The sequence below is a fragment of the Cydia strobilella genome, chromosome 9 (assembly GCF_947568885.1).
Source record: "Cydia strobilella chromosome 9, ilCydStro3.1, whole genome shotgun sequence".
In the NCBI taxonomy this organism is placed as follows: Eukaryota; Metazoa; Arthropoda; class Insecta; order Lepidoptera; family Tortricidae; genus Cydia; species Cydia strobilella.
In genome coordinates, this window is record NC_086049.1 from 13,208,667 (window position 1) to 13,220,963 (window position 12,297).

Here is a 12,297-nt window from a genome sequence, read left to right on the forward strand (position 1 = left end):
AGGACATTTGAACTAACTTACTGAATATGTAAACATTTAAAGATAAATAAAGATAAATTATCTAACTACATTATGCGACATGAAACAGATCCATTGGTCTGATTATTCTGGTGCCAAAGAAGGGAAAAGTGTACATGGCGTAACAGTCCAAATGTACCATGGACTGCCTTGCCTTTTGAACATAGTAAAATATTTCTTTCAGTATAGGTAGAACTTAATACCTTATACTCGCATACACACGCTAATCACGCTATACCTAATACTCTTAAGTTTCTTAAGTAAAATCACTTAAGCATATATATCTATATATTATTTCGATATTGTCAAGTGTTCAAGGCACAACTATGTCAGAGGTACAACAACTTTCCCTAGTGATTCTCAATTTCTTACTATATTAGCTATCACATTACCTTTGACGAAGTATCAAAGCAAGTGCATCACTTGAGAGATGTTATACTATGGGATATTCAGAGTGGTTTTGGTATGCAATTCAATAATTACATTTTCTTTCGTTGGCTTGTATTAGTAGGTAGGTAGCTAATAATATCTCAGTACGGATGCGTTTCATTGTATATAACAACTATATAACAATGGAGTTATATCTATCTGCCTCTTTCACGCAAGGCTGAACTACGACATTACTATAGGGAAAGCTTTATAAAAAGCGCTTAATGATAAGGGTTACCCCTATTCCTTAATATTAAGCTTTTCGGTAAGAGGTAGTCAAAGGTAGGGGTATGAATGGGCTTGCAGTTCAAACTGGTAAGTCTTTCAATGTGAGCCCTTAGCCGTGTTAAGGGACGCCCATTGAAAGGCTTTTATCGCGGAAAGGGTTGTTCGGTCCCTGGGTTGACCTATAAGATTTATTTATCTATTTTAGAGATGCAATGTCAATGTTACGACTTGGATGAAAATAGTTTCTTAAATCACTTGATGTTTACAAAATTTTGGTTTATCCGCGTCTCAAGTGTAAACAAGAAACGTTTCTGCCTGATGTTACTGGAAGACGACATTCCCTGCGCATGGACGCTGTCTCTGTTGTTGAAATCTATCTGGAATTGTCGTCCGAAAGATGCCGCTGCGTCGCAATCTGAGTAAGTAATACAATAGTTATTTGTTGTACAAGGGGGAAAAGCTGTTGTTTAACCACTCGTGTTAATATTGATACACGAGCAAGCGAAAAATTCCAAAAATGAACCACGAGCGTAGCGAGTGGTACGAATAATGAAATCTTGCTTGAGCGTTGCGACAGTTTCAAGGCACGAGGGTTAAACAAATTTTGCCACCGAGTGAAACACAAAATTTTTCATCACACAAGGAAAAACTGTAAAATATCAAACAAAATCAAAGCAAATCGATTCAAAATGAATGTTATTAAATATTTATTTATCATTCAAAATCACCAATTAAAAGGCAATTCAACCAGCAAACAAGACAATATGTAACTCAAAATTTGCATTTGATTACGCCTCACATGCTGATAAAATGGAACTTTCTTATCAGTTTTTGAACAATCAAGAGAGCCTTTAACAGCTGGTGTGGTGAAAAATTTATTACTTATTAATAAAGATTGTACACGATGAAACCCGGCCATGCATGATCTGGTATATCTCTTTACAGAATGCACATACTTATTCAAGCAGTTCTCTTTAGGGTTCCGTACCTCAAAAGGAAAAAACTAAAACCCTTATAGGATCACTCGTGCGTCTGTCTGTCTGTCTGTCTGCCTGTCTGTCCGTCTGTCCGTCTGTTACAGCCTATTTTCTCCGAAACTACCGGACCAATTAAGTCGAAATTTGGTACACACATGTAAGTTTGTGACCCAAAGATGGACATGTAACGTAAACACATTAATTTTAAACACGGGGGCCACTTTTGGGGGGTAAATGAGAAAATTAAAAAATAAAGTTTGTCAAACTATATCGTTTTACATATCAAATGAAAGAGCTCATTGTGAGAATCTCAAATTTCTTTTTTTATAATTTTTCAGATAAATAATTTAGAAGTTATTCAAGAAAATAGGCAAAAAATGACTATTCCCCCCTTTATCTATCTCCGAAACTACTGGGTCAAAAATTTTGAAAAAAATACACAAAATAGATCTTTACCTATAGATTACCGGAAAACCTATTAGAAATGTGCAGTCAAGCGTCAGTCGGACTTAATTACTTAGTTTTTGATCCGACCCCTACGGGTCTCTTAAAGACATTTCACATAAAAAATACATTGTTTAAATTGTGTAATGTACGGAACCCTTGGAACGCGAGTCCGACTCGCACTTGGCCGGTTTTATTTTAATAATCTGTGATTACAATAATTTATAATTTAATTTATTCATTCATTTATTCCTTTTTAAAACATAGTTTTACATGTCAAACACAGTATTTCATATTTACAACTATTTATAACTAAGTTACATAATAAAACACATCAGTATGTATAATACAATATTAGGTATAAGATAATTATGTCGGGTAGGTACAATTATTATTTAAAATTTATTATTTATAGGTTTAACTGTTTACAGTAAGTTCATATAAGTATATCAAATATTATGGTTAGTGAAATTCATATTTTATATCTTTATAGCTTGGGATTGTGAACCAGTTCAAGAGTGCATGGCGTCGAAAAATTCGTCAACAGAGTAGTACGCTTCAGACATAAGTTTAGCCTTAAGTTTATTCACGCAACCTCTTTTACCAGTAGCACTTTTAATCTCTAAGGGTATGTGGTTAAATATCTTAGGACCTATTGAGTGGAGACACTTTTTATAATAAAAATACAATCATATTACAATGTATGGGCTTCTGTGAGTTTTCGCCAAATTATATTCCATCATACCTTAAATTGTTTGCCCAGCGATTTTTCATATACTTCACTCGCTTCGTACTACATTTCGGCAATTGTATTTATATTTTCATAAGCTGTTTTATGTCGTCTTACCAAAAACTTACTTTTTGAAACTTTTTTATTTGAGGTCGTCAGGAAAACTTTCTACTCAGAGGCGTATTTACATATTTGGCGCCCCGGGCCATTGGGCCTCTGCCGCCCCCCATGACCCACGAAACAAACACAAAAGCATAATTTTTTCGCAGTGCCTTTCTGCAGAGCTTGGAATCGAACCTATAGCCATTTGTAAGCGATGCCGACGGCCGAGCTCTGCATAAGGCCGGAGACCCGGAGCGTCCGATAGCGATATGCTGCTGCTGATAGTGATATGCAAGGTCGAAGACCGAGCTGGAGGAGAGGAGAGCTATTGGAATTGGCTTGGAACTTGGAACCAATGTGATCTCGGCTCTCCTGCTACTCGACCTTTGGCGTTCGCTCAAATTAAAACGAGGCGCGGCCTATTAGTTATTCTGTGGCGCGACTTGCTGGAAACACAGAATAACTAATAGTGCTGGAAATTCAGGAATGCTTCGGGTCTTCTGGAAAGCGCGACTTTTAAGCTTTTCAGGGCTCGCAACCTGACCTTTTAGTAAATTCAGAAATGCTTCGGGTCTTCTGGAAAGCTCAACTTTTAAGCTTTTCAGGGCTCGCAACCTGACCTTTTAGTAAATTCAGGAATGCTTCGGGTCTTCTGGAAAGCGCGACTTTTAAGCTTTTCAGGGCTCGCAACCTGACCTTTTAGTAAATTCAGGAATGCTTCGGGTCTTCTGGAAAGCGCGACTTTTAAGCTTTTCAGGGCTCGCAACCTGACCTTTTAGTAAATTCAGGAATGCTTCGGGTCTTCTGGAAAGCGTGACTTTTAAGCTTTTCAGAGGTCGCAATTCTGATTCTCGTAAAATTTTGTGACTAGATTCTGATTCAGATGTTTTATTGGTAAAAGGCAGTCATTTTACAAGTCAATAGATTACATAATATCTATGCTTAAATACTTTTACATTTTAGGTAGGTACTAATTATTGTTACATACCTATTTATAAATTCTATGATTAAATAGATTTCTTTGTCGATCCAGTTTTAGGAAATTTTTCTAAATGCGGAAGTTGGCATAAAGGATTTAAAAGCGCCAAAAGCGTCTATCTATATGGCGCTTAAGACCATTGTGAGTTGACCGTGATAACGACTCAACGAACGAAGTATTTTTCACTTCTACATTTTCTAAGCTTAACGCGAGGTCTGCAGCTCACAGAGCCACTAGTAATAACATTGTAAATTGTACCTATAATCGTACCTATAATAGCGGCTCTGCAGCATCTCGGCCTTACGTGGTGCACTCCCTTCGGCATCTTAGGGTCTTTAGTTCAATACCCTGCTTGCGGTCCGTCTGTTTGTTTTTTAACTATACACCTTACGTTTCCCTTCGGGCTCTGCTGTCCAGTATCTCGGTCTCCTGCCTTGCGGTTCACCTTTGAAAAAACTAACCATGTCGTGTCGTGTCTGAACTCTAATTTTATTCAATACCACTTGGTATTATAAGTTCTCTTTCAATATGATTTTTGCGTATATTGATCAGTGTTTTGCTGAGTAATTAACCACTAAATGAATGATGCGAAATTTAGTACCCACTAAAAGAACGCTAGGCTCCGACTGACCCGTTCGCCAACTCCCTGGTCGCCTCTGAATTCTATACTCAATAATTATAGTGTTAATAGTGTACGGTTTTCGGTTGACGTCGGTGTCAGCATCTGGATGCCGTGCGCCACAGAGGTACGGACGTCGTACACGATGCCTTTATTTACCGTAGGAAGTATAGCGACTGCTGACGCAATGGCCGGCGTCTAGACGTCGCTCACGGCGTTAATGCCGACGTCAAGCATGCAGCGTTAGGCCCTGGTCTGCAACAAACGCCGTACGCCGCCGCGGCGTCTGGCGTGTGAGAGAGACCGCTATAGTGCATTTCCATAGTAAGCATTCGTACGTCGCGTACAGCGTCACGCCGGACGCGACCTACGGCGTTTGTTGCAGACCAGGGCCAAAAAGCATTAACGGAAGCCCGCGGCCTTAGGGCGACGTGAAGAGCGATGTCACAGGGCGACATTATGAGAACTCGTCGACAATCCGACGTGGAGGTAGAAGGAAAAGGGGCGCAAACGCGCTGTAAAAATTTTGATGTGACTACTGGCAATAGACAACGAATAGTTACTTACTTTAAATTAAATTATGTCTAGTACCAGTAACACCACAAAAAAAAATTATTGGGGCGCCACTGAGGCACCCGTAACTGAAAGCCAGCGGCGGCCTGCGCCGCCCCCCGCAGCCTGCCGCCCCGGGCCATGGCCCCCTTGGCCCTAGGGTAAATACGCCCCTGTTTCTACTCCAAGCCCAAGCACTGAAAGTTGTTTTTATATGGGAGGCATTTTTTGTCAAAAAGTAAAATTCGGCAATGGCCGGAAAGCGGCCCATTCACTTAATAATATTTAAAAAAAAACCGGACAAGTGCGAGTCGGACTCGCCCACCGAGGGTTCCGTAATTTTTAGTATTGGTTGTTGTAGCGGCAATAGAAATACATCATCTGTGAAAATTTCAACTGTCTAGCTATCACGGTTCCTGAGATACAGCCTGGTGACAGACAGACAGACGGACATACAGACAGCGGAATCTTAGTAATAGGGTCCCGTTTTTACCCTTTGGGTACGGAACCCTAAAAAGTACGTTTAAGTGTTTATGAGATGTGTTTGTACATTTCAGAGCCACTGTGTGGACCAGCTATGATCAGATTCCCATGGATCACAACAGAACGGCGGTACCTTTAGAGGTGCTAGTAGAAGTCATGGAAGCGGATCGTAAATTTTTTCGAACCCTGGACTCGGTATAATTAAATCAAATAATTATTAACTGCAGTTGATCAACGTAGAAATTACCTACACTACCTACCAGGTCAAATCTATAACTATAGAACTATACAATAGGTACCTACATTGATGAGAGGCATTTTCATTTTTAAGTATGTATATGCTTTTAACACCCGTCCTATAATTATACTAACAATAATTCTGGTCAACTTTACTGCCCCACCTGCGATAGTTTTTAGTGGCGAAAGTACCAAAGTTCGGCTTTGCCAGCCATATCAGAGCACACGCTCGTATTAGCTAGGGTCGCCGTTGCCGATTATGGCATGGATAGATATAATATAATATTTGTTATAACCCTGATAGTTTCTAGAAATATCACAGGTAACTTTTTAACACATTGAGTGCCGGGAACCCGCTCGGCGGGCTCTCTCAGTTCGTAAGTATACTTCGTAGTGGCTTTCCTCTATAAAGCTGGAAGCTGGAAAACCGTGGGATCGGCTACGAGCGTAGCAGTAGCACTACGAAAATGTTGGCAGTGAATGTGTTAATGTATTTTATAAATTTCGCCGCCCTTTTCTACTGACGGAAATGCCTTGCCAAACTACTTATATAGCCGGGTTTTAAAAATAACGACAAAAATTGGTATAGTCCTAAAAATTATATAAAACAGAGTCACAAAGCCGAGTTCATATCAGAGCTGCTCAAGATCGCTGGGGGTCCCATCGTGTGGGCTGTGTTTCACAAAGCCCAGACCATTTTCGACGAGTACCGCGAGGAACAACTCCAGAATTTACTAGAGAGTGCAGCGGTTATTGAAGGACAGGAGAGTCGCGTTAAAACATCGATGCCGATGGAAGATAAGGTATGTGTAGACAGACACAAAAATAAATATTTATGAAGAAATATGTCATTGCGAATCATGCCCGGTGTTTATAAACGATTTCCCTCAGTATTTATAAGCGCAAGTATCTTTTTTACCAGTACGGTGCTTACATCTGGCTTTTGAGCAATAGTATATGTAAAGTGATTGTAGTGTTCTGCTCTGGAGACTAGATAATATTTCTTACAGGGCAAGAAAGATCAACGCCGTAAAACTTCTGCGAGCGGTGGTGGAGATGGCGGGTTTACTTTTCCTGCTCCGAAAGACGCACAGCGGGAGGTATTGTGAGAATATTTACATATATAACCATGTCATTATAGATGTAGATAATCAGTCGATTATTGATTGTCTTGGCAGTTGGAGGTATGTTTGGCTCAATGGACATCTATCATAAAGTCTGTGAAAGACAGCCAAAAACTCGAGGAAGTGGAATTGATCTTCAGCGATGGGACGAAGAAGAGGATTTGGAAGATTAACAGACCTAAACCGGAAGTCACTGAGACTGTGGATTATGTACGTAAATTCATCTACCTATAGAAGGCGTAGGTGATTATCAATCCATTTATCGTGTTTAAGGGACGAAAAACTATCAAGCGCACTTTGTGTATAAGTAGTAGGTAGGTACCTATCTAACCGCGTGCAACTGATCATTTCTCAGGTAACTTAGCAGTTTAATTTCCGAACATATATTAACTTAGTTTACACGGTGGAATTGGGACCCGGAAATCCACTTTGACTTGAACAAATGACACACAAGCAACGTACCAATATAATTCTGATCTGTCTAAATCAAGGCTCAAAGCACGTCCAGATTTGCAAAGGAGAAATGGATTTTGTCTCCGGCGATAAATCATTAGTACTTATTAATAACTTGCTGCTAAGATTTTTTAAGTTGTCTGCTATGTGCGCATGTTTAATGTATAGTTGTCAACGTACAGCTTCAGTTATTACCGCAAGCGGTGGTCAAGCGAATATTGAATTTTGTGCCCCGGGCACAACTGGCTGACTGTGCGCGGGTCAACAGATACTGGGCGTATCTCGTGGAAGAACTTAAGTCCGAGCTTGCCGCACGTTACAAAATCAATATGGACATTGAGAAGCTGACGGTAAGACTTTTAGAATAGCATCATTTAACTACATGTGTTTCTATTCAATAAAATTGCCAAGATGCTTTACGAGGGCTACATTTACGAACCAGTTCCAAAAGCACCACGAGTTGTAGATTTAGGCGCGACTCACGCGACCAATGCAGGGGTTTTGTTGACTTCCAGAATTGATGTGATTGACTTAAGAGTCCACTGCAAGCTCAGCCGAATTTAACCTTCCCATATACAAATGGAGTTTCATTCTCATTTTAAAACTACCTACGTGTTGGATTGTAATGAAACATTGCACATACAATGACATGAGAGGTATATCTATGAATGTAATTAATATAGCTCCAGCTAATAAAACAAACGAAATAGAGCAAAAACAAGTTTTGTATGAAAAACTTGGTCGCTGTATTTTTTTGACTACTTAAACTAATTACAGGCATCATCTTATTGTAAGTGCCTAATTTTAGAGCAAGCTAGCTTGTCGTTTTAAAATGAGAGCGTAACTAGGTACGTTTATATGGTATGGAGAACCGAGCTAATTTTTTAAGGCCATGAGCACTTCATTACAAGGCCATTTGAGGCCTAACTGAACCCGTCACTTAGCTCTACCCCTCATTTCAGGAAATAATGCTCCGTCACGACACAATTAACCAGAGTATGGACACGTTTAAAACCGCGACTACGGCCTCGTGCAGTGCTCTCGCGTCTCGGCAGTATATAAAGCGGCAGAATCAGAATTACTCCAAGCAGCCTAGCCAAAAGTCTGGGGCTACAAATATATTAAAACGCGTTTTACGTGATACTAAAATTGTAAGTGTACTTATTTATTTATTGTAAGTGGCAAAATAACACGCTCCTATGCTGAGCAATGGCTGAGCACATAGTGTGTATAAGTGTAAGGCCTGAGTGGACGCTCGAGTTGGGCGTGCAGCGGGGCGGGGCGTGCGGCGTGCATGTTAAACAAACGCAAACGTACAGGAGCGGCCTTAGTGCACGCTGCTCACATCACTTGTGAACCCGACGCCCCGCTGCACGCCCCGCCGAACGCTCCGCTTTGAGCGTCCACTCAGGCCTTACACTTAGATATGTGTAGCGAAACGTGGACAATGAGCCAACGTGGTAGGGAAAGGCTGGATGCTTTTGAGATGTGGTGCTGGCGGCGAATGGCAAAGGTCAGTTGGACGGAGAAGAAAACAAATGAAGAGGTTGTACGCATGGTAGGGAGAGTTGAGGCAAGGAGACGAAGGGGGAGACCAAGGAGAACATACATAGATCAACATATTTTAGTAGAATGTGTCCGAAACGAAAAAACTTCATGCAAAAATACAGTTGTAATTTATATGACATAGGTGAAGTTAACTTAGTCGTAATTTTAGCCTTCCCGCAATCAAAAAAGGCGATGAAAATGTATGAAACTGTGTAAACCTAGTTATTAAGCGTAGATAATATTTAAGTTGATTTGTCTTGCTATATCACAATAAGGGTGACATTTTCAATTGTGAAAAACCCTTTTTCTAATAAAGATTTAAAAAAATACATAGATCAAGTAAAGGAAAAACTTAACGTCGTGTCGTATTCTAGAGCTGTTAAGGAGAAGGCACAGGACAGACACACATGGAAATCGCTCCACCGACAAGAGTCTAACTCTTAAAATAATATATGATGAGATATGTAGTCATACCTACTTTATTAATTATTATGCCGTCAGCCGGGCTAGCACATGATTGGCGGTAGTCTATCTCGCGGCGAGATACTGTCGCGTCAATCATGTGCTCGGCCTACTGGTACAGAAATGTTGTCTTCAAGCAAAAGTTAGACATTGGACGTCTTTCAGCTGATATGAGGAATGACCCATGTTAATCCCACCACCTCCCACTGACCCACTCTGGCAAACCTGCTTCGTCAGTAGAAAAAGACAGTTATTTTGAAAATTTTTGGCGCGAAGGATCAAACTCCTATACAAATTTTGAAATTCTCACTTTTTTATACTGACAAATTTCGCTTGCCAGAGTATATAAGCTCAAATAAACAGCGTCGTGTCCTCTAATATTCAGTCGTAAAGTTTGTCGTTGTTCGGTCACATACCGATAAAAAGAAGAGTACCTAAGTATATTGAATACATATCTTAAATCACATTCACAACCGGGTCTATACCTATGATGCGACCACGACCAGTGAAACCTGTGTCGAAACGTCGGTAAATAAAGGTAACAAAATAAATTCGCGATAGACCCGGTTGTAAATGTGATTATTTACTTAGATATGTGTTCAAAACGCGAATGTTTTGGATTTTAACTTCGTACTCTTCGTGGTTATAATTATGTCACTGTTGCTGAAATTACTTTAGAAGCTGCCTCCGATTCGTAATCTGGCAGAGCTTTCGGAGAGGCTAGACCGCCGGGGAGCGGCGGACGATAGTTTGAAGGATTGGTGCAAGGCTGTACTCGCACAATATAATCCCGCAAACTATGGGCTCAATCTACCCCCCATAAGAAGAGAAGTGAGTATCTATCACCTATTAGACTGTTTATAAGCTCTGTTTTTACATTCCAGATACTATAAAACTCTATAAAATGACATCGATTCAATATTTTGTTGCTCCTCGCTCCAGAATATGGATTTCAAAAAACAATAGGTAGCCCAATGATATTATATTTATAACTATATCTAATATCATTGAGTTTATTAGGTATAATATCATTGAAGTACTTATCCTCCATTCCTAGGGTTAATTTTTTACATGGTAGGTAAGTTCAGAAGGACAGTTGTGAAAAGACAAAGGTACTATATACCAGTGCGAGAGTTACATTCGCATGAATAATAGGGAACTATTATACTTACTACCTGTGCCGACTTTTATTTTGAAGTACATTTTTTGTCAGATTTTGATAAGCTTTAGTAGATATATATATATAGAGTTCCCTATTCTGTACAATATTAAGCGTATATAATTTCGCCGTATGTCCTAATTAGTCCTAACCCTCCTTCCAACAAGGTTGTGTACAAGTTGTGATTTCGTCGAGTCTGTTCAGAATGAGGAACTCTTCAAACCAGCAAAATTGTATTTAAATCTAACGAGAAATCCAGCCCACCTACTATAACTTTAGTACTACTACTACTACTACTACTACTATTAGAGAAGGGAGGAGAATGACACATGACCAAACACATCTAGGGCCCTTAACCTTTTTGACGCCGTGTCAAACACAAAAGCTGTCACTCGGACGCCACGTTACCGGAATTTCAAAACTGAAATTGAACTTTATCCACATGCACGTAGGTCTATGTTGCTCTGTAGTCTTTGACGGATTAATCGGTCTTTAGCGTAGGACCTGTGGTGCCGATATATCCGTCATTGGCGTCCAAAAGGTTAACACACCGAATACGACTCGCACGTCGTCGCATCGATGTTTGAGCGAGACAACCCTATGCACGTACTATAGCGACATCCCGCTCGCACATCGGAATGACGTGCGAATCGTAGGTATTTAGTTTTGCTAAGCGCCTCTATTCCTCTTCATGAATCTATGAGTCCTCTTGCAGATTTCGTCGGCGGATAATGGCATCATGGACTTTGCTGCCATCACTTTCCCGTGTCCTTTGATGAGTATGAGCTTGATTCTGCCGCTCAAACCGCCGCTATGCAAGGATCCTACAGCTACGTACGTAATTTATATTCATGTATGGTGCGGTTTTTTAATAGTACCTACTATTTTCTAAAGTTTCTAAACTTTGTATTTCAGATCCTCGTACAAGAAAACTAAAACTTCAAACATCAATGCTTCAAAGGTCAACTTTTCAACGCTGGACAAAAAGGGCTGCAGACGTTATAACCTTTGGAGCCGAGACTTTTCGAGTCTGTATACCGCTTCGAAAATTCCTAGTTATAAATCTCCAATTTAAATAGACAATAAATTGATTCTTCTAGCTACTGCCCCGTTTGTGTTTTAATTGTTTTACATTGATTTATTATCTCATATACGGGGCGTGCATGAAATGTAGGAGGCAACACAGAAACCCCCTGTTTATTGGCGCGAAGTATATTAAATGGCAAGTTTAAGCTTCCAATGTAGCCCACAAGATGGCAGAACATACAATGCCTTGTGCATAACGTACGTGAACTGTAGAGAACAGCACTTGCTTTGGCGTGAAGTGTCAATGTACAGCGTATGTTTCCGATTCAGGCCACAAGTTGGCAGACCCTCTAACGCGCACGCCCCCTATCTGGGGTCAATTTTATAAAGCAAGTGTAGGTATGTCACGAAAATAGAATTTCGTTGCCTGCATCTTAGCGCGTAATGTGAAGACTTGAGTTCGAGCGCTGCGAGACGAAAAACCGAGAAAAAACGGCTTTATCTTTCGAGTGAATTCACAACTTCGCGCGTGCTTCACCACAGAATAATAGTGCTTCAAAATAGTGCGTGCAAATTAAAAAAAACGTTTTAACCACGAATGCAGATTCACCTTTCGAGAGGCACCTTTTCGAAGCCGTGTCAAACACAAAACCTGTCACTCCGAGGCCACGTCACCGAAGTGTCAAAACTGAAATTGAACTTTATGCACATGCACGTAGGTCTATGT

The 12,297-nt window shown here is 40.3% G+C and overlaps 1 protein-coding gene across 1 annotated transcript; it reads left to right on the forward strand.

Annotated features, from left to right (window-relative positions):
• Positions 1-396: 396 nt before the first annotated feature.
• LOC134744395 (uncharacterized) lies at positions 397-11,668 on the forward strand. The gene is made up of 11 exons (XM_063678199.1): positions 397-481; positions 881-1,094; positions 5,636-5,756; positions 6,410-6,601; positions 6,809-6,898; positions 6,977-7,132; positions 7,558-7,725; positions 8,338-8,526; positions 10,064-10,216; positions 11,260-11,378; positions 11,460-11,668. The coding sequence occupies exons 2-11, from the start codon at positions 883-885 to the stop codon at positions 11,617-11,619; spliced, it is 1,560 nt and encodes a 519-aa protein (XP_063534269.1). The 5' UTR covers positions 397-481; positions 881-882; the 3' UTR covers positions 11,620-11,668.
• Positions 11,669-12,297: the final 629 nt, after the last annotated feature.